Source organism: Lontra canadensis, unplaced genomic scaffold, assembly GCF_010015895.1.
Source record: "Lontra canadensis isolate GAN:19392208 unplaced genomic scaffold, GSC_riverotter_1.0 scaffold235, whole genome shotgun sequence".
Classification (NCBI taxonomy): Eukaryota; Metazoa; Chordata; class Mammalia; order Carnivora; family Mustelidae; genus Lontra; species Lontra canadensis.
The window spans coordinates 139226-159490 of record NW_022631229.1 but is presented as its reverse complement, the minus strand read 5'-3'; the positions used below and the strand labels follow the sequence as shown (position 1 = coordinate 159490).

At 55.7% G+C, this 20265-nt stretch overlaps 1 protein-coding gene across 3 annotated transcripts in view; it reads left to right on the top strand.

The window, feature by feature from the left end:
• Positions 1-20265, top strand: part of GRIK5 (glutamate ionotropic receptor kainate type subunit 5) — a 52819-nt gene that overhangs the window by 18146 nt on the left and 14408 nt on the right. For 2 of the 3 annotated variants that reach the window (XM_032849631.1, XM_032849629.1), the window contains 4 exons: positions 1449-1652; positions 15219-15335; positions 15531-15640; positions 15979-16152. In XM_032849631.1, the coding sequence (XP_032705522.1) occupies positions 1449-1652; positions 15219-15335; positions 15531-15640; positions 15979-16152 (605 nt within the window). The remainder of the gene's footprint in view (positions 1-1448; positions 1653-15218; positions 15336-15530; positions 15641-15978; positions 16153-20265) is intronic. The other variant, XM_032849630.1, reaches the window with a different exon arrangement.

Genomic DNA, 20265 nt, shown 5'->3' with positions numbered 1-20265 from the left:
GTTTGGGGCTTGGAAAGGCGGCTTGGTGGAGAGAGAGCAGGACTGACTTCCCTCCATCCCACTACCCCTCAGCTGTGGGGCTTGGTGGGGTCCGAGAACCCAGAGCCTATACTGAGACTTGGCCTTATTGTAAAAGTAGCTGGGGAACAAATCACCTCGCTTGACCTCCGTGAGCCTCAGTTTTCCACATGTGTAAATTGAGTCTGATGATGCCTCTGGTGTAAGGTCACTGCCAGGAGTTAAAGGGATCGAGGGCCGGGGGTGGGGGGACTGGCACTCAGCTGGTACTCGGTATGCGGCCACCATCCTGGATATTCTTGCCAGAGCCCTCCCTGCTGTGTCCGAAGCCCTAACTTCCTTTGTTCCTCTGTCCGGAGAGACACTATACACATACCCTTTCAGACAATAACTGTGTCAAGATTAAGATTCCCTTTGGTCGACATCATCTTCTTAATGCCTCATCTTACTAGCCTTTGGCACGTTTTCTCTACTTTTGTGCTCATTTGGTGCTTGGGGGCAGTCAGTAAGGTTTGCTGGAACCCCTCAAATAAGCATCAGGGTAGCAAACCTGTGCAAAGTCTGAGGTGTTTGCTTAGCTTGCAAAGCATTACCAGAATCGGTATTAGAATGTGAATTGCTGTTAACCTTTATAATCAGGACATTTTGCAAAACAGCCAAGGATTCCAGAATTCTTGACGTCGGGCCATCTGGCATCTCAGGCCTGCTTCCCTCACAGTGATGTCGGCAGGCTGTTGATCCTGGTGGGGCAGACCCTGTGATCCCTTGCTAGCTCATCAAGTCAGTTCAGGGGGCCGGTACCGATCGTGGGGACAAGAGGGGCACCTGGCTGTCTTGGTCAGTAGAATATGGGACTGTCGATCCCGGGGTTATGAGTTCAAGCCCCATGTTGGGTATATTGATATCTTAAAAAAGAAAAAAAAAAAAAAAAGAAAAGTGAAGTGGAGCAGAACGGAAAATAATCAGGGTCTGCTGCCTTTTGGTCCCTAAGGGTAAGAACTCTTTTGAGGAACAAAGTCTATTTAAGTATGCATATGCGTGCGTAGGACTTGCATTGCAAAGTAAAATGTATCTCTTACTATGATCATGGTCAGAAATTTGAAAGCCCCTCTTCCAGTTTGGCATAATCTCCTTCCAATGTGATTCACTCTTAGGTTACTCGCCTCCCTGGTAAGCATTTGAGCATCAAGTTGGCCGGCAGAGCTGAACACTGCTCCCTGTGATCTGCAGGGAGGGGGCAGCGTCCCGAGATCACAGCCGGCAGCTTCCAGGCCTAACCCCACTGAGCATCTTCAGGCCAGGAACAGATGCCCTGACTCCATCCCTCTCGGAGGCGGATTCCCGATCTGGCGGCCCTGGCCAGGGCTCCAGGCTCTTCGAGCAGCCCCTAGCTGCCCAGTCTCTGACCTCTCTTCTCTGCTGCTTCCCAGGAGAACCCCTACGTCATGCGCCGGCCGAACTTCCAGGCCCTGTCTGGGAATGAGCGTTTCGAGGGCTTCTGTGTGGACATGCTGCGTGAGCTGGCTGAGCTCCTGCGCTTCCGTTACCGCCTGCGGCTGGTGGAGGATGGGCTGTACGGGGCGCCTGAGCCCAACGGCTCCTGGACAGGCATGGTCGGCGAGCTCATCAACCGGGTACGGCTGGGCCGGGTCTGGGCAAGGGGCCGTGGCCTGGGTGGGTGTGGGGAGGCCGGCAGGCAAGCAGCCAGTGGCGCGTCCACCAGCTGGGCCTAGGACAGCAGGTGCTCTGTGTTCCTCTGCCCGGTGAACGCCACAGGGCCAGCATGGCCAGGCGGAGGGTGGAGAGGCCTCATCTCCTGGGTCCTGTTTGCCACATGCTCCCCTAGCATCCCTTGGCTCCACTGGTGCTCAGGCATTGTTTGGGTGAACAAAAAAGACAGAGTTAGAATCGGACAGAGACTGTAGAGGTGGAAAGAGGCTTCCTGCCGGAAGGAGGGCTGGACCGGGAAGACAGGGATGGCGCTCGCTTGTGCCCTGTGGCTGGTGCCTGCCAGTTGGGCCTGGCCTGTTGCAGATGCATCGAGGCTGCCTGTTGTACTCACAAGTCCACTCACTCAGAAAGTGTTTATTGAGCACCGTCTGTGTGCCTTGCACCACGCTGGGCCTAGGATAGAGTGGTGAGCACAGGGGACCTGGACCGTGCTCTCGAAAGGTTAGGGTGTCTTTAGGAAGCCGGAGAACAAATGACCACAAGATAACCCTTAGGGCTGTGATGGGGGAAACTGCGAGGGGGGACCCAGAGGAGGCTCCTGACCCAGCCGGTCCAGGGAGGACTTCCCAGGAAAGGTAACCCCCAAACAGATTCCCAAAGGGTATGAAGGAGTCAGCAAAGTGAAGGGGGTATGGGAACAGGGGAATGTGTTCAGAGCAGAGGAAATGGCATTTACAGAAGGGGAGTCAGGGTGAGACAGAGTGGGGTGCCCTGGAAGGGCCCTGAGTGTGGGTGGGATTTGGATGAAGGGGAGGAGGGAGAGAGGCAGGGGTGTGGGAGGTGGGAGGTGAGGGTGGTGTGGAAAACATATTTTGGAGTCAGACCAATCTGGGTTTGAATGCTCAGGTGAGTTGTTTCTCTTTTCTTCACTTGTCTTTTTCCCTCCCTCGGATGGGGATAATGATGCCTCTCAGGTCTGTCCTGAGGGTTTCAGGGAACGAGGACAGCACCACCCATGCTGTTCGTCAGAGGCAGGAGATCTCAATATGTAGTCCCTCTTTTTATTCCAGGCGGGAGAAACCATGTGAGTGAAGGCCTGGAGCCAGGGCTGTGCCAGGGGAGACACACCGGCCCCAGCCAGCCAGGGCAGGTGTGCAGAGTAGGGATGGATGGCCACGAACAGTCAGGGAAGCCTTGACATTGGACTTGGCTGAGGGCATGAAGGATCCTCACCCTCATGTCTCTTCCATCCCAGAATTCAGTGCATCCAAGTCCCTGAATGTCACCGCAGTAGACTTGAGAAGGCCGTTTTATGTGACAAGGGCATTTATTCCTTAAGGCACTGATTTTCAAGAGCTATTTTGACTGCAGAACCGTTTTTCTCCTCCCCCCAGCCCCAGTTGAAGGCACCCTCAGAAGCCGGGACAAAGCAGAATAGCTGTGGCGGGGGCAGGGCTGGGGGGGTGTCCCTGGGTTCCTGGTGGCTAGGCCCTCTCCCACCCCACCCCACGAGCAGGCCCGAGGCACTGCCCTGCCGCTGCTGGCCTGTTTGAAAGCTTCTGTCCCGGGTAGGTTCTCGAAGGGCCCTCAGCCAGAATCCAAGAAGGCAGAGGGCATACACAGCTGGTGGCCCGGCACCTCCACCTCCTGACTTCCATTTCTACATCCTGGTCCTCAGCCATGTGGGTTCAGAGCATTCTTTAGGGTCCCTGGAAATAGGTAGGCGGCAGGAGAGTAGCCCCCAGCCCGAGTCCCTGTAGTTTCTTCATCAACAAATAAGTAGGTAATAGTCCTCTTTGCAGCTGCATGACCTTGGGGAAGCGCCTCAGGCCTGCCCCGCAGTAGGGGTGGGGTATTTGGAAGATTCTAAGTGGTGTCTGGGGGTGGTGTCTGGGGCTAGGACAGCACAGGCCCAGAGCTTTCCGGATGCGTGGGCTTGTCATTGTGATCCCAAGCCCTGTTGGTATCTTGGCTCTGCTGCCTACTAGCTGTGTGACCTTGGGCAGGTTCCTTAACCTCTCTGCGATGTTTCTTCCAACAGTAAAATCGGAGAGATAATGGTAACTAGTACACACCGTTGAGCGTGAAATGTGTTCTTCCCAGGGCTTAGAACAGGAGCCTGGCAGGTTGTGGGAGCTGCAAGCATGTGCTCCGCTCACGTTCTTATTAATGTTATTTCGACTGGCTTGGCCAGCACCCGCATACATTCGTGGGTCTGTCTGTTCTCCAGCCGGCTAGCATTCACTGAGGGCCTACTATGTACCAGGTGCTGTGCTATACCCTGGGGGATACAATAGCCAGGCCTGGCCTTGCTCTAAATGAGCCTGGCTGTCAGCAGGGGGCTCATGGCGCACCCCCAAAGGTCTCAAGCTGGCTCAAGTGAGGAAACAGAATCACTCAGGGGTGGAGGGGTGGTCAGGATGACCTGCAGGGAGGTAGGGGGATGACAAGGATGGAGACGGGGAGGCTGAGAGTGCCAGGGCTTGGTGACGGCCTGGGGCAGGGAACTCTAGAGAAAGGACAGAGCCTCTCCGTTGCTCGGGCAGCTGGCTGATGGCGATGACATTTAGGGAGAGAACACTGGAGGAGGAGCGGACTCAGAGCGCGAAGGAGGGATGGGGCTTGGCCCTGCAGAGGCTCAGCTGCTTGTCTGCCATGGGATGGCCACGGACACGGAGCTTCACCGTCCTGGCTGTGACCTCCTGGGCGGCTGCAGCAGCAGCTGCCTTTGTCATCACCAACCCCCATGCCAGAGGCTTTTCAAGTGTTACTTAAAGGACCTCCCACTGCTGCCCCAGGGCTCAGAGGCAGAGGGACTTGCCCCCCTCACCGTGGGTCTGCAGCCAGGGGGTCTGACCCAGGGCCTTTCCCAGACCCCCAGCAGGGACTCAGGAAGCCTGGAGTAGACACGAGGATCCGTTCACCCCAGGCCGGGGCCTTGCCCAAGCGTTTTGAGCCATGCGAATGCCACCCCACAAGGAGGGCCTGGTATTAGCCCTGTTTTCTCTAATGGTGAGTGAGACACCAAGGCATCACGTCCAGGCCACACGGCTAGCGACCAGCAGAGCCAGGGCTGGTCCCATCAGGCTGGCCCGGAGCTGATGAGTGACTCCAGATGGAAGCCAGTCCAGGGCACCAGAGTCTCCCCAGTCACCCCACCCATCCCCAGGCCAGTCTTGAATTACCGTCCATTTAGTCCACCCAGTGGCCGCTGCAGGAATTGGCCTGCTCCCTGTTCTCTCTGTGTGACTTCAGGCTCCCGCCCCTCTCCCAGCCTCCTCACTGGCCTCTTGGCCTCCCAGCTTTCTCCATTATGCTGTGTCCTCCAGTAGGATCCTCTACAATGCAAGTCTGACCTGTCATTCATGGGCTGTTGCCAGACTGCCTCTCCTCCCCACTCCCCGCCCCGGATAAAAATCTGTGCCCTCCGGCCCCCGCCCTCAAGGACAAAGCAGCTGTTTTAGGGTGTTCTGGGGAAGCAGACTCTGAGTGGAGATTAGCAGGCAGGAGGCCCCCTTGGAAACCAGCCCTGGGAGGGCAAGAAGGAGTGGGCCGGGCAGAGGAAGGAGCAGAGTTGAGATGCAGCTCTGACTGGGCCTCAGGTATCCCCCAGGCATCTCTGGGGCTGAGGTTGGGGGGGGGCAGTCTTTTATACGCCCCACCGACCTGTGATTGGAGGGGGCCGTCCTTAGGGAGGCTCTTCGGCCCACCGAGCTGAGAGCTGAGAGCCCAGAGCCACCAGCACGCTCGGCAGCCGGGGCCGTCCGTGCCGGATCCTGACGGAGAGTCTGAGCAGCCTGTGCCGTGGCCTGATAGTCATGAGCTCATTTGGGGTCAGGCAGGGCTGGCTTCAGCTGCCTGCATTCCCATGTGGTCCCCACAAGCCACGTCCCCTCTCTGGACTCGATGTCCCCTCTTGAAATGGAGATGATATCACCTCCATCACAGAGCTTTGGGCTGAGGGGTGGGTGAGGGAGAGTATGAGGTCCCAGAGTGGAGTCTGGATCACGGGGGACCTTGCGGGATAAGGAGCTGGGATGTTATTTTCTTTCCTTTTTTTTTTTTTTTTTAAAGATTTTATTTATTTATTTGACAGAAAGATCACACGTAGGCAGAGAGGAAGGCAGAGAGAGGAGGAAGCAGGCTCCCTGCTGAGCAGAGAGCCCGATGTGGGGCTCGATCCCAGGACCCTGGGATCATGACCTGAGCCGAAGGCAGAGGCTTTAACCCACTGAGCCACCCAGGTGCCCCTGGGATGTTATTTTCACTGTGTGTGAAGCCAGTGGAAGGGTTTAGGCAGGGAATGTGCCGTGAGCTAATTGGTTTTCTTTCTTTTTTTATTGAGGTCAAGTTCATATAACATAAAACGAATCATTTTAAAGTGTGTAATGCAGGGTCAGGCAGCCTATTCATGGTCACCTCTACCTCATGCTAAAAACATTTTTGTGAGCCCCAGAGAAATCCCCATACCTGTGCAGCAGTCAGCTCCCATTCCCCTTTACCCCGGCCCCTGGCAACCACCAGACTCCTATCTGCCACCACCAGTCTCTCCATCTCCATGGATTTACTTATTCTAGGTATTTCCTGTAAATGGCATCACCTGCTATGTGGCTGTCTATGTGTGGCTGCTTTCACTTGGCATCATGTGTCCATGTGGAAGCGTAGATCAGTTACCACCTTTTCTAGGGCTGAATAATGTTCCACTGTATGGAAGTATGACCTTGATTAATTTTTAAATCATTTAAAAGTGATTACTCTGGCTGCTCTCTTGAGAAATCACCGTAGTGGGGCAAAAGCAGAAACAGGATTCTCTGTTTAGAAGTCTGTCGGAAGGTCCAGGAGACAGAAGACAGGGGCTGATACTCCGGCAGTGGCTGTGTCAGGGGTGCTCAAGAGGGAGACAGGAATCCAGGGTGACTGCAGTGTGGCCTGAGCAGCTGGGTGGGTGGCAAGGCCAGCTGCCACCCTGGGGAGGACGTGGGAGGCGCACTTTGGGGGGCTTGGGGAAAGAGGGGTTGTCTCTGGGCAGGGATCACTTGAGGTGACGATCCAAAACTCCAGAGGAGAAATATGGATTTCATCGTGCAGCTGAGGATGAATTATTGTTATTTTTTAAATATTTTTTTATTTATTTGACAGAGATCACAAGTAGGCAGAGAGGAAGGCAGAGAGAGAGGAGGAAGCAGGCTCCCTGCTGAGCAGAGAGCCTGATGCGGGGCTCGATCCCAGGACCCTGGGATCATGACCTGAGCCGAAGGCAGAGGCTTTAACCCACTGAGCCACCCACGTGCCCCGAGGATGAATTATTTAACACATCCCCTGTCTGGGTGGTTTCCTGTGTTTGCCAGTGTAGACACGGCCACCATGCACTAGGCCTGTGGATTGGTGGGCGTGTTCCCAAAGGAGAAACTCCTAACCGCAGAAGCACCGGGTCAGAGAGCGTGAATGTTTTTTAAGCAGAGAGAGACTGCCAAATGGATGCTCAGAAAGGTTCCGCCAATTTATATTCCCACCAAAAGTGCACGAGAATGTCACATTTCCCACACTCTTGCCAACAAGAGGTATTATCAATCTCTAAAAAAAAAAAAAAACAAAACAAAAAACCCCTCTGCCCGAAGGCCAAAAATAAGAGCTTATCGTTCCCACCTAAATAGAACGTTACCTGGCCTGCCGATACTGATCCCCGAGCAGACAGACTGTAATTCACGGAAGCATGGTTTTGTACTCTGTTGTTTCCAGGCATTTTTTATTTGTTTGTGCCGTTATAAACAACCATAAACAGACATCTTTGTGCACGAAAGCTTTGCCTGCACTGCAGCTGATTAGGACCGATTCTGCAGATAGAGTGACGAGGCCAAGGAGGAGGACCCTCTATGGCTTTTGTTATAGGTCGTCAAACCACTTTCCAGAAAACCCGCAGTGGGTCCTATGCAGGCTCCTGCTCACACAGAAGGTTTTTGGTTGGCTTTTATTTTTTTAAATTTTTAAAAAGATTTTATTTGTTTCTTTGACAGAGAGAGAGATCACAAGTAGGCAGAGAGGCAGGCAGAGAGAGGGGGAAGCAGGCTCCCCACTGAGCAGAGAGTCCAATGCGGGGCTCGATCCCAGGACCCTGACACCATGACCTAAGCCGAAGGCAGAGGCTTAACCCACTAAGCCACCCAGGCACCCCTTGGTTAGCTTTTAGAAATTGAGACACTCGTCCCCTGCACCCCCGGTCATTTTTACAGCACTTTGATTTTTCCTGTTCTGCCTAGTGGACCACAGTGGGCCTGGTCAGGTGACAGACAGAGTCTGAGTCCAAGTTCAGCTTGGAATGGGCCTGACAGGTCCACAGACCCACCCTGAGTTTTCCCATGTCCCACTTGTATACTTGGAAGAGAACTGCATGGCCCTCAAATCAGGGCCCTTATGGTAAAAGAACCAAGCGGAAGCTCCTAGAATTGCCCGTCTTTCTCAGGATAGGAACCCCAAAAGCAGTTCTACATCCTTTGGGGGAATCGCAGAGATCGGTGCTGCCATGCACGGCTTGAAGGAAGCAGAGGTAATGACCTCATCCCTAGTCAGCTGGCCGGTTCGGCCCGTGCAGAAGGCAGATGGATCTTGGCCGATGACTGGGGATTATTGTCAATGGAATCCAGGCGGTGACTCCAACTGCAGTCGCTGGCCCAAATGAAGTGTCTTTCCTGGAGCAAGTCAACACAGCCTTGGTAGCTGGCGTGAGCTGCTGACCTGGCAAATGCGGTTTTCTCCAGCCTGCTTTCTGAGGCCTACCAGAAGACTTCCGTCTCGCCTCGGGGCGACATCCGTTCCCTCGCCTTCCGCGGTCACCTAGGCTGGGGAGGACTTGATCTGGACAGTGTCACCGATAGGATCTCGTGAGCAGGAAGTCACATTTAAGGGGGTTGGCAATAAAGCCACCCAGTTTCCGCCAGTCAGGGTCCAAGTGGACACGAAAACAACACCAGCTACTGGAACAGAATCACATCAGCTACTTGGACAGAGCGCGTTTGATACAAAGAACTGTTACATAGAGGTTGAGTGGTTAAACACAGGACTGAAAGCGTAGAAAGCAAAGGAAGGGACCCTGGAGTAAGGGGTGCAGGAAACAGCCACCTTCCTGAGGCCTCAGGACGGGGAAGGAGCTGGAAAGGTGAAAACTCAGAAACCCAGACAAGAGGCCTCACGGAGCTGAAACTTGGGCGTCTGAGGAGGGGCCGCTGCGTGTCTGGTACCGGTGACGTGTGGTGGGGCTCGTGGATTTGGAAGTGAGTTGTGTGCCTGCTTCAGCCCACTTACCAAACACCCCACACAGCTTTTCACTCTGAGGGAGGCCCGGAGCGCACGAAGGCGCTGTGACAGATCACAGCCGATCTGCCTCCTGGGCCCGATGACCCAGCAGATCCTGGGATATGCAGAGTGCAGGTGGCAAACAGGGACAGAGGCACCCAGGGGTGACTCACGGCGCAGACCTCTGGGGTTTGAGAGCAGATGGTGCTGTCTTCTGAGGCTCACTGTTCTCCTGAGAAAATGCTTATTGCTGGGCCCTCCCAGAGACTGAGCAGTGAGGGCCGCTGTGGCCTGAGTGCTCCTGTGGCCTGGCTGTTGTCCTTTCTGCGTGAGTCAGGGTCCTGCCAGGAGACAAGGCGTGCAGTATGTTTGAATGAAGAGCTGTTACCATTACCACGGTAACGAAGAGGGTAAAAGTTGAACTCCAACGCAGGGATCAGCAAACTTTTTCTGGAAAGGGACTGATGGTATTTTCGACCTTTGGGCCATACTGTCACCACGCTCCAACTTTGTTGTTGGATGGAAAACAGTTGTAGGCGATACCTAAACGAGAAGCCAAGGGTGTGTTCCAATAAAACTTTATTCACAAAATCGGGCAATGGATTTGGCCCGAGGGCCGCAGTTTCCACACTCTCACTCTCAGCTCTCATGGAGGTGGCAAGGCAGGAACTGAACTGGGGGCTTCCCTAGTTCTGAAGGAACGGAGAGAGGAGCAGAAACTACTGGAAACTGGCTTCTGGAAGCTGGCTGGCACTGGTTTCCCTGGGTGGGGTGGGGGTGGGACTCGGTGAGGCTGGTTCTGCAAGTGCAGGGAAGCCACAAACTGGATTCATCTGCTGCCCCAGGACAAAAGGCTGCTGCAGGGCAAGCCTTCGCCTTCCTCCCGCCTTGTAGAGTCCCGCTGCCGCCCCCTACTGACCGGGAGCTCGTGGCAAAGCAGAACCACGGTTTGCACAGAGCTGGGGTAGAGTTTGGGGCTGGGGGATGCTCACAAGCACGCTGGCTGGCTTTTCGGCATTGAGACAGCCTCCCCGCCCCATCATTTCTGTTTTTGTTTTTGTTTTTGTTTTTTTTTTAAGATTTTATTTGTTTATTTGACAGAGATCTCAAGCAGGCAGAGAGAGAGATGGGGGAAAGCAGGCTCCCGCTGAGCAGAGAGCCCGATGCGGGGCTTGATCCCAGGACCCCGGGATCATGACCTGGGCCGAAAGCAGAGGCTTTAACCCACTGAGCCACCCAGGTGCCCCTCCGCCCCATTGTTTCTACAGATGGCTCATCATTTGGATTTTTCCTGATTTCATTCCAGAGATTAGATGTCAGTGTCCCCTTGTGGAGGGAAATCTTCCGTAAGAAATAAGTGACTCCACTAGGAAATTTAGGGTGTGGAGGGGGAGGTGGAAGGAGAGTTCCAAAGGCTCTAAGAGGACCTTACCAGAGTTTGCAGGGTTTGAGGATGTGTCTGTCCTCTCTTCGGAACAAAGTCCAAATCTGACCACTTCTTTCCACCATGACCCAGCTGTCCCCCTCCCAAGTACTTCCATGGACTTCGTTTGGTCCCCAAGACCCCTGCTTTCACTCTTGCCCCTGTGGTGTGTTCTCATGGTGGCCAGATCACCTCACCCCCTGCTCACACCTTCCGATGTGGTGTCCTGTGTTGTCCTGGGAGTAGAACCCAGCCCCCTTCCCTTCCTTCACGTTCGTCCTCCAGACCTCCCTGCAGCAGGGAGTGTGTCCAAACTAGTGTCTTCCAGCAATCGCGAGCCCCTTGCCTTGCTTTATTTTTCTTCATAGCGCTTGTCGCCACCCGCCATTTCATGTTCATCTTCACTGCTGGATCCCCAAAGCTAGCACCGTGCTTGGTCGGGGATGGGTATTCCCAAGTATTTGTTAAGTAGGTAGATGAGTGTATGGACAGGCAGAATGGGCAGAGTGACTGCAGTGGGGAGGGGATGCAGGGCAAGGTGGTGGGTGTTTTAGCCTGTTTGTGCTCCTGTAACAGAATACTGCAGACTGGGTGGGGGGGTTGCTAAACCACAGGAATCTATTTCTCACCGTTCTGGAGACGGAGGAAGTCCAAGATCACGGTGCCGCCATATTTGGTGTCTGGTGAGGGGCCTCTTCCTGGTTCACACCCGGCCATCTTGCTGTGCCGCATGTGGTGGAGGATGGTTCTGCTTTCTGGATGGAATGGGACAAGGGCACTAAATCTGTTCATGAGCTTCCGTCCTCATGACCTCCTCACCTCCCAAGGCCCGCCTCCTAACACCATCACGTTGGGGGATCACACGCGTTCACTATGTGGCAGGGGGGTGGATGCCGGGTGGCACAGGGCCTCAGGGGGCTGGGTGAGGAGTACGGGGGACAGCGTAAGGAGAGTGGGAGTTGTTGCCAGCTTTAAGCAGGGCTTCTATGACCGAGGCTGTAGTTTCTGGGGCCCCTTGGGCGGCTGGCTGAGCTTTCCAGTCCTGAGACATGGTGATAGGGGCAGGAGCAGGGCCGAGAAGTTGGAGGAAGCGATCGATTTCGGAAGTGTTTGGTGGCAGAATCAGGAGAGCTTGAGGATAGAAGCAGTGAGGGGTAGAGAGATGTCAAGGACGATATTGGGGAGAGGGTGGGGGCTTCTGCCTGGGATGACCCCGGGGACAGGGTGGGGGCTGAGTTTGCTGGCTGTGTGTTGACGAGAATTTCAAGGACCCGTTTTTTCCCTCTAGTCACATGCAAAGCACCCATCTCCTGAGCTCCCCAGGACCTGGACCCTGACCTCCAATGCCGCTGGCCATGGAGGGTGGGGACAGTGGACAGGTGAAACCCTGAGAGGGGGACCAATTCTGCACCACGGGGTCAGCTATAAGCCAGGAGCTTACCTCCGCTCTGCTTCCATTTCTTCATGTGCGAAATGGGAAGGATGGTCCCCGACAGGGCTGCTCTGGGGACTACGTGAGCTACTCTGGGCGAGGGGAGCCCTGAAACAGTGGCCACGAGGTGCGTGCTGTGTGAGGGTGAGCCTCTGGGCCCAGGCGAATTTCCGTGAAGCATGGGGAAAGAGAGCGTTGTCTGTCTGGGTCACTCTGGAGGTCCCCGGAGAAGGGGGCACATTCCTCGTTCTTCCCTGTGGCAGACACGGTGCCTCCAGCCTGCCCTGCTTCTGCAGGTTTCGTTGTGGAGGCAGAGATGCAAACATGTTTTCCAAACTGAGCTAAAGGCTGTGGTAGATCCAAGGGCATTGAGCCTGGGAGGGTCTAGAGAAGGTGCCACAGAGGAGGGAGGGTTCAGGGAACCCTGTCGGGGTGGGTGGGATCCAGTTCTGTGCAGAGTGGGGGGCTCCATGCAAAGGCAGTGTTCACTGAGGTGGAGGCTGGAAAGCAGCTGAGTGAGACGGGGTGAGAGGCTCAGGAGTATGGCGGGGAATGGGGGCAGCCCTGGGGGCCGCTCAGAGAGGCCAGGCTTGGTCAACATCCAGCAGTGTTGGGAACCCCTGTGTAGGTTCTGGGGTGTACCTCTAACCAGATAGGCAAGGAACTGGTAATTTAGTAGGAAAGCTAGTCCATGAATAAGCAAACAGGCAGGGTCATCTCCAGTAGTGCAAAGTAGGATATAAAACGGGGTAATGGGTAATATGAGAGAGAGGACCCTGTAAGTGGGGTCTGGAGGCTGCTGTGGAGAGGGCTGAAGGAGGGAAATGTGAGCTAAATCTTGAATGGTGAGGCAGAGCTCCAGAGGAGCGCATGCAAAGGCCCTGAGGTAAGGAATGAGCTTTCTGTATCAAAGAGCAAAAGGCAGCCATTGTGGCTGGAGCCCAGTGGGTGAGGGGAAAGGGGCGTGAGGCGAAGCCAGCAGGTGGTGAGTTTCAGATCACCAGGGCCTCTTGGCCACAAAAGGGATTTTTTGCAGGTGGCAGTGCAAAGCCACCCAGGGCTTTCAAGAAGGGGACCTTCCATTTGGACTATGGGGTTCTGAGTGATGGTTGGGTGCCTGGTGAGGTGGCTGGTGTGGTTGTGAGGAGAGCAACTCTGATGGTCAGGGCCTGGACGGGGGGGATGGACAGGAGTGGACAGATCTGAGGTGTGTTTTAGCAGTAGAGTCTCTGCCCTTGCTGCTGGAGGAGAGGTAGAAAATTCGGGAAAGGGAAGAAGCGGTTTGGCCTAGGTGTTGGCCTGAAATGAGCTGTCCAGAGTGGGTGAGGAGGCCAGGGAGCAGAGCAAGGGATGGAGCAGAAGGGCATTGGGAGCGCTTTGGGGAGGAAGAGGGCCCCTGGAGCCTGGCCTAGGGTCCAACAGCCCCCTCCTGAGCCCCGTCTGCAAAGCTGCTGCCTCCTGCTTTCTGAAGGGGAGACTCGGGCCCCTAGGAAGGGCCTTCCCGGGGTGCACCTCCTGAGGGTGCATCAAAGTCATAGTATTCCTGTATTAGCTGTCATCATTCCTGGCAGCTCACGTGTTAGTCATAAGAGTGGCGAGTGTGTAAGAAGAGGCAAGAAGCTCCTTACTCTCACCCTCTGGGAATTCCCAAGGGTATGCAACCCCCCCCCCCCCCCCCGATCCAGCTGTGTTTTGGGCCCCTACTGCAGTTTGCCACCTCTGGATTCTGCTCTGGGGCTGGAGCCACGTCACTCACCCCATGGTAGCTGTTTGACCTGGGCCCCACTTGCATCCACGCCTGTGTTACCTCATGTGCTCTGTGTGTCAGCTGCTTCTGTGAGAGTGTGTCCCCCTGAGCCAGTGAGCCAGGCCCTCTACTCTTATTTCAGCCCTGTGGGTGGTCTCTGCTTGAATTTGGAGTTAATTCTGGGGTCCAGTGGAGGCATGGGGGTTAGTCTATATGCCTGGAAGGGGTGTCCCGGGAGCCGGGTCCCGATGCTGGGACCGGGAGTGCTGTGTGAGACATCTCACCCAACCCCGTCCCTATTTTGCAGATGAGCAAACTGAGGCCCAGAGACATGGAAGCCCCTGCCCGAGGTCCCCCAGAGAACCCAGGGCAGAGCCGGCGCTCCCCATTCCCACACCGGGCCCTTTCCAGCGCCCTACCCTGCCCGCTCTGTCATGTATGTACACATGTGAGGGCCATGTGTGCCTTGAGGGAACACCCCTCCCCTGTGTGTCTCCACTGCTCCCTACGCTGTGTCGAGGGCATGAGTCTGTCTGCCTGCACCCATGCTGCTAGTACATCGCTGGGCCAGCCTGTGTCTCAGCCTGTGTGTGTGGATGTGGCGTGGTGTGTACACATCAGTGGTGGCATACGCATGACCCGACACAGTGCTCATGTGTGCCAAATGCAGTGGGAAAGGTGTGCGAAGTGCTGGCTTTTTCCCAGTCTTCTGTCCAGCCCACAGCTAAAGGCCAGCTAAGTCTCCTTGAGCTAGAGCGAAATGATCCTTCTGGATGAGGGATTCTGGGTATGCCCACCAGACGCTAACGTGAGCCCTTCTCTCTGTCCCACCCCTCTGGCTCCCCTCCCTTGCCACCTCAGACCTGGATCCCAGGCACTCCTCCCCGCCTTGAGACCATTTGCAGCTCCGCCTGAGGTCATTCTGTTGGTTGAGCTGGGTGCCGGTCCTGTCTTAGGGGTGCCTTGATGCACACATGTAGGTCACCGGTGCCAGCCGATGGCGGGAGAGTTGAGGTCCCATCTCTGTGTTAAGGTCCCCCAGCTGCTGCCTTTACTGACGAGTGTCTTTGCCTCTCTGAGACTCAGTTTCTCCATCTGTAAAATGGGGCTAATAGTGGCCTTCCAGGAGATGTTGGAAGGAGGACTCAAGGTAATCCATAGAAAGTGTTACCTAGCGTGGACCCTGGTGCAAAGTCAGCGCGTAGTGAATGTTCCATGTCGTGAGCCGTAGAGACAGAAGAGGAAACCAAGGCCTGAAGAGAAACCTGAGTGGGTCAGTGTCCTGGGATCTCAGTGCCCATGTCACATTCTCCCCAGGACCTGGTGACGGGGGATGTGGGAGCTAAGCAGGTCTGTGGCGGTTTTTTAAGGCAGGGCCTTCACAGTGACCTTGACAGGATGAAGAGGGGCGGCTGGGCAGGGAAGGGGCCGCAGGAGCCTGTCCCAGAGACGTGAGGTGACAGGGGTCCAATTCTGGGCCCCAGATGCTGTTCTGGAGCGAGTGCGTGCTCCTGGCCCCTTTGGTCCCTCTCCCTTCTCTTTGCTAGCCTCTCAGGAACTCTCTCTGTGCGTATCTCCCTAACTGCCCGTCTGTCTCCCTGGCCCACCCCGCTGCCCCCGCCTTGCTTCCCCTCCAGCAGAAGGCAGACCTGGCTGTGGCTGCATTCACCATCACAGCGGAGCGGGAGAAGGTCATCGACTTCTCCAAACCCTTCATGACCCTGGGGATCAGCATCCTCTACCGAGTGCACATGGTATGGCTCCCCAAACAGGTGGAGGCTGTAGGGCAGGGGGCTGGCAGTGGAGCTGACGCCTGTGCCCCCAAGGGAAGCAGAGGCTGAGGGCTGGACCCTGAGGGGCCACTTGGGCTCATGGACACCTGGCAGGGCTGGGGCAGAGGAACGCACTCGGGTCGGGGAGGCTCCAGGCCTCACGCCCTCTCCCTGCAGGGCCGCAAGCCTGGCTACTTCTCCTTCCTGGACCCCTTCTCCCCTGCTGTGTGGCTCTTCATGCTTCTTGCCTACCTGGCTGTCAGCTGCGTCCTGTTCCTGGCCGCCAGGTGAGTCCACCACCTACTACCTAGGAAGAGCCCTGGGCTGGGGTGTCTGTGACTGACCTGGATATCCCGTGCTGGGCCTCAGACTCCCGGGCCTCCTTTCTCCCTCTCTCTCTGTCTGCGTGCCCTATCCCACCTTCTGGCTCTGATTTTACTCTGCTGTTCTCTCTCTGGGCCTATCCCCTTCCCATTCTCTCCCTTTCTTCCTCTGTTTCTCTCTCTGCACCTGTCTGTGCATCTCTTGCTGCCTCTTCTGTGTGTCTATGTGCCTCTGTGTTTCTTTGTGTGTATTTCCTTTCTACCTTGCTCCATCCATGCCTCACTCCCATGTCTCTCCACAGGCTGAGTCCCTACGAGTGGTATAACCCCCACCCATGCCTGCGGGCACGCCCTCACATCCTGGAGAACCAGTACACACTGGGCAACAGCCTCTGGTTCCCCGTGGGGGGCTTCATGCAGCAGGGCTCGGAGATCATGCCTCGGGCGCTGTCCACGCGCTGTGTCAGTGGAGTCTGGTGAGCAGCCTTCTGTCTGTCCTGCCCTGGGTGGGGAGGGTCCCTTCTGAGGCCTGGGTGGATTCCGGTCCCCCTCCACCAGCTGCGTGACAGGGAATGGGGTGGGGAGAGCTGAGCCCCAGCTCTGCCCCCTGCTAGCTGTGTGACCTTGGGATGTGAGGCCACATCCCCTCTCCACGCCTCAGTGTCCTCATCTGAAAAATGGGGATAGAGATGCCTACATGTCAGGTTGTAAGGACTAAGCGGGATGCTATGCAGAAGTGCTTCTTCCGACATAAGAATTATATTTGGAACCGCATAAGCCCGGCTGTTGCTGGCCCAGCTGTTGATGGCTCGCCCATGCCCTGGTGGTCACGGAGACCTGGGGCAGCCTTCACTATCCAGGGGTGCCTGTGCCCTCAAAGTCCCTTGGGGACCCCTGTAACGTGGACAGAGCTTACTTTATCCCCGTGATGAGCTCCAAGAAGCCACATGTTGGAGAGCAGACATGGTCAATGCATGTCAGTGTGGGCCACCACTTTTTAAATATTTGAATTAGCATTTTAAAATGGGGCAGATTCACTCAGGAATCCAGATTTCTCCTTCTTGTTGAAAATTCATGGGCTGTGGTCACGCTAGATGAGCCGGCATTCTCCCGGGTTCATGCGTCTAAGCCCTGAGACCAGGCACTCCCCAGGGCCCCTCGCTCCAGCGCCGCCCACGCCCTGCCCTGCTCCCCAGGCCCCTTCTTGCTGAGCATTTCTTCCTCGTCTCCTCCCCATCCCCGAGAATTCACGCCTAGACAGCCAGGCAGCAAATGCTTCAAGAGGCCCTCCTGGTGTCAGGCACTCAGGTGAAGAATCTGGCCTCAGAGGCAGAGGAGCCGAGAAGAAGGAGCTAAACAAATAAACCCAGGAACGTCCTGTTTGATCCCAGGACTAAACAAAGCCCCAAGACCGCGTCTCATTCAAAGCCCACTCAAGGCTAACGCTGAGTGGGTGTCAGACTGTGCCCTCCCCCCTAGGACTTACTGCCATAGAGCAAGTCGTTGGCAGGTCGCTTGGCCCACTGGCTTTGCACCTTTGGAGTCTCAATGACATTTTTTTTAACATCTCGGGACTGGCATCCTTCCAAGCGTTATGGACCCTGTGCTAGTTTCCTATTGCTGCTGCAACAAGTAAGACAGGTTTAGTGGCATAAAGCCATATAAATGTATTCTCTTATGGGTCTGGAGGTCAGAAAGCAGAAATCTCGCTGGGCTCGAGTCCAGGTGCGGGCAGCGCTCGCTCCTCTTGGAGGCTCTAGGGGAGGTTCTGTTTGCCTGACTCTTCTAGCATCCAGAAGCCACCTGCATTCCTTGTTTTGTAGCCACTTTCTCTGGCTCTCACCTCCTCCTTGCATACATAAGGAGTCCTGAGATACCACCGGGCCCACCCGAATAATCCGGGATAATCACCCCATCTCAAATTCCCTAACTTCATCATATCTGCAAAGGCCCTTTTACCCCATAGCGGGACATACTCACGAGTTGCAGGGCTTTGGATGGACACATCTCTGGGGGTGGAGGTCCTCCTGCCCACCACCTACCACGGCTGCAGCTTACTGAGGTCGTCAGTATAACGGTGTGTCAGATGCACACAGACCTTGCTGTTAAAGCAAAGGGCACATGCAACAACAGGGAATGTGGGTGCTCAGGGAAGCCTCCTTGAGGAGGTCCCATCTTGGCTGAGTCCTAAAGGTGAAAACAGAGGCGTCCACGCCCAGGAGAGGGAGGAGCATTCTAGACAGGCTAGAGGAGGCAACGGCAGCTGGGACAAATCTGGCCGAGGCCTGGGGTCAGTGGCCAACTCCTCTCTGCAGGGCGTTCCTTCTGCCCCTCGCTCAGGGGCCCCTTCCCCAGCCAGGCGTTCTCTGCCCGTACCATCACCATCACCCCTCCCCCTCCCCACTGGAGACCTGGACCCCGAGCTCACTCCCGTCTTCACCCCCAGTCCTTCCACACATTCGCTCGGTCACTGGGTCAGTGGATGTCTCAACAGATGTTTCTTAATCTCTGACTGGGACCCCAGCACCATGACGCAGCAGTCCAATGCCTAGGGGACTTGGTGGCCAGCGGGGCTCTAACCCGACTCCCGGGCCCTCCATCTTCGGGGTCCGTTGGGGCCACAACCTCCTACAGCGGGCCACTTCATTCAGGATGGCCCCATTCCAAGCTCCAAGTCAGTGCCTTTGAGGTTCTGCCTGACTGGCCGCAGCCCCGCCCTCCCTGCCCTCCCCGCTCCCCTGCCCCCCCTCCCCCCGCCCCAGTCTTGCAATGTAGTCCTTGTACCTCCCTCTTTCCTGCTCTGTGAGCCCTGCCTGCCCTCTGGTCCGTCCACCTCAGGTAGGCTCCTAGGCCACCACACTTTGACCATTGTCCTCAACTCCTCCTCAGGGTGTCCTGTCCTCAGAGCCCTCCCAGCAACCTCAGATTTAGTCCACAGCCTGGCTCCCTAACCCCAGCTCCACCAGGGCCACACAGGACCCCATTATGGATGCGTCCAGTATACGTTATTAGCTACCCGCCTTCTAGAAACTCCTCACCTCCAGGCTCTTGTGGCCGTGGACCCTTTGTTTCATTGCACCAGGGGGTGAATGCCCTTTGCCCTCACTCACGCGAGCTCCTCCCTCCACACCAGTGCAGGCAGCACCTGCAGACCCAGCACCTTCGTTTTATGACAAATATTTTCTAACATCTGCTTTCCCACCCTGATGAAATTCAAGGGTAATATATGTACTTAAGCACTTGCCTACACATGATTTTTTTTTTTTAAGATTTTATTTACTTGACAGTCAGATCACAAGTAGACAGAGAGGCAGGCAGAGAGAGAGGGGGAGAAGCAGACTCCCTGCTGAGCAGAGATGCGGGCCGATCTCTGGACCCTGAGATCATGACCTGAGCCGAAGGCAGAGGCTTTACCCACTGAGCCACCCCGGCGCCCCCAACACATGATTTAAAACAAATCCATAACACGTCCTGACTGCAATACAAGGGAGAGAAATGGACATGATCCATGGTAGGATAGCACAACAGCAATGCATCAGTGTTCGGGCGGGGACTCCCGGGACAGAAAGCAGGAGTCAGGCGGCCACACCGACTTCTAACGGGTACCTCAGGAATGACGAGAAGTGAGACCATTTAATAGAGTTGTGTCAACACCTGAGACTTGACACTTTAAAATAGTTGGTCAGTGAGTATGTTTGAACTAATACGAACCACCCTGAGCGTGGCGATTTCCCAGTCCAGCTTCTCCAAGAGTCTCGGTTTGGTGCTGCAGAAACCGTGAGCAGGGCCGCTGCCAGAGACCCAAGTTCCAAACGGTGAAGGGTTCTTGGCAAAGTTTCAAACACAATATCCAGTTGTTCCTCAGTCTGAACAACAGATGCGTTTCTAGAAACTTCGGTTTCTGTTGGAATCATGCAAAAACATGGTTGGTTTGTATGTGCCAAGGAGATAGGCTCAGAGAGTGATGGACCAGATTTTCCCTGTTACTTAGACTGGGCTGCGTCGCCGGACACCTGCCCCCACCCACCGACACCAGGAGCTACCAGGGTGACCCCTGTCTGTGTCCCCTTGCTCTGTCCCCGTGAGTGTCCTCACCCCACCCCCACAGTCACCACCACCAGTCAGCCACACTGTACCCTTGGGGTCGAGGTGGTCCCTGCTGTGTACCCAGCACTGAGTAGTTTTGTCTTGACTCAATGAGATCGGCCCTTGGGGTAGCTTTGAAGAGGCTTGGTTTCCAGAGACCTGTGTCAGACCCTGAGTCTTTGTGAGTCGGGTTCGCTGGGGGGCTGTGTTAGTCATCCCTCTGTCCTCCACTCCACCCCCACCCCAGGGCCTAACTCGGCACTGTGCTTGTGAGCTCAGCAAAGGGTAGCTGCCCTCTCAATGATTAAACGCTGGGGGAGGTGCTGGTCTGGGAGGCCCTCCCAGCTTCCCCCCTGTCTTCCTGCCCCACAGATCTATACCATCTCAGGCAGCCTGGCCACTCTCACCTGCCAGGCAGGAGGACAGACAGGGTCAGGGTATGACAAGTGGGCTCCGTGGTGAGGTCAGCAGGTGCCTCTTCTCCCGAGTCCCCAAGGCCGTGA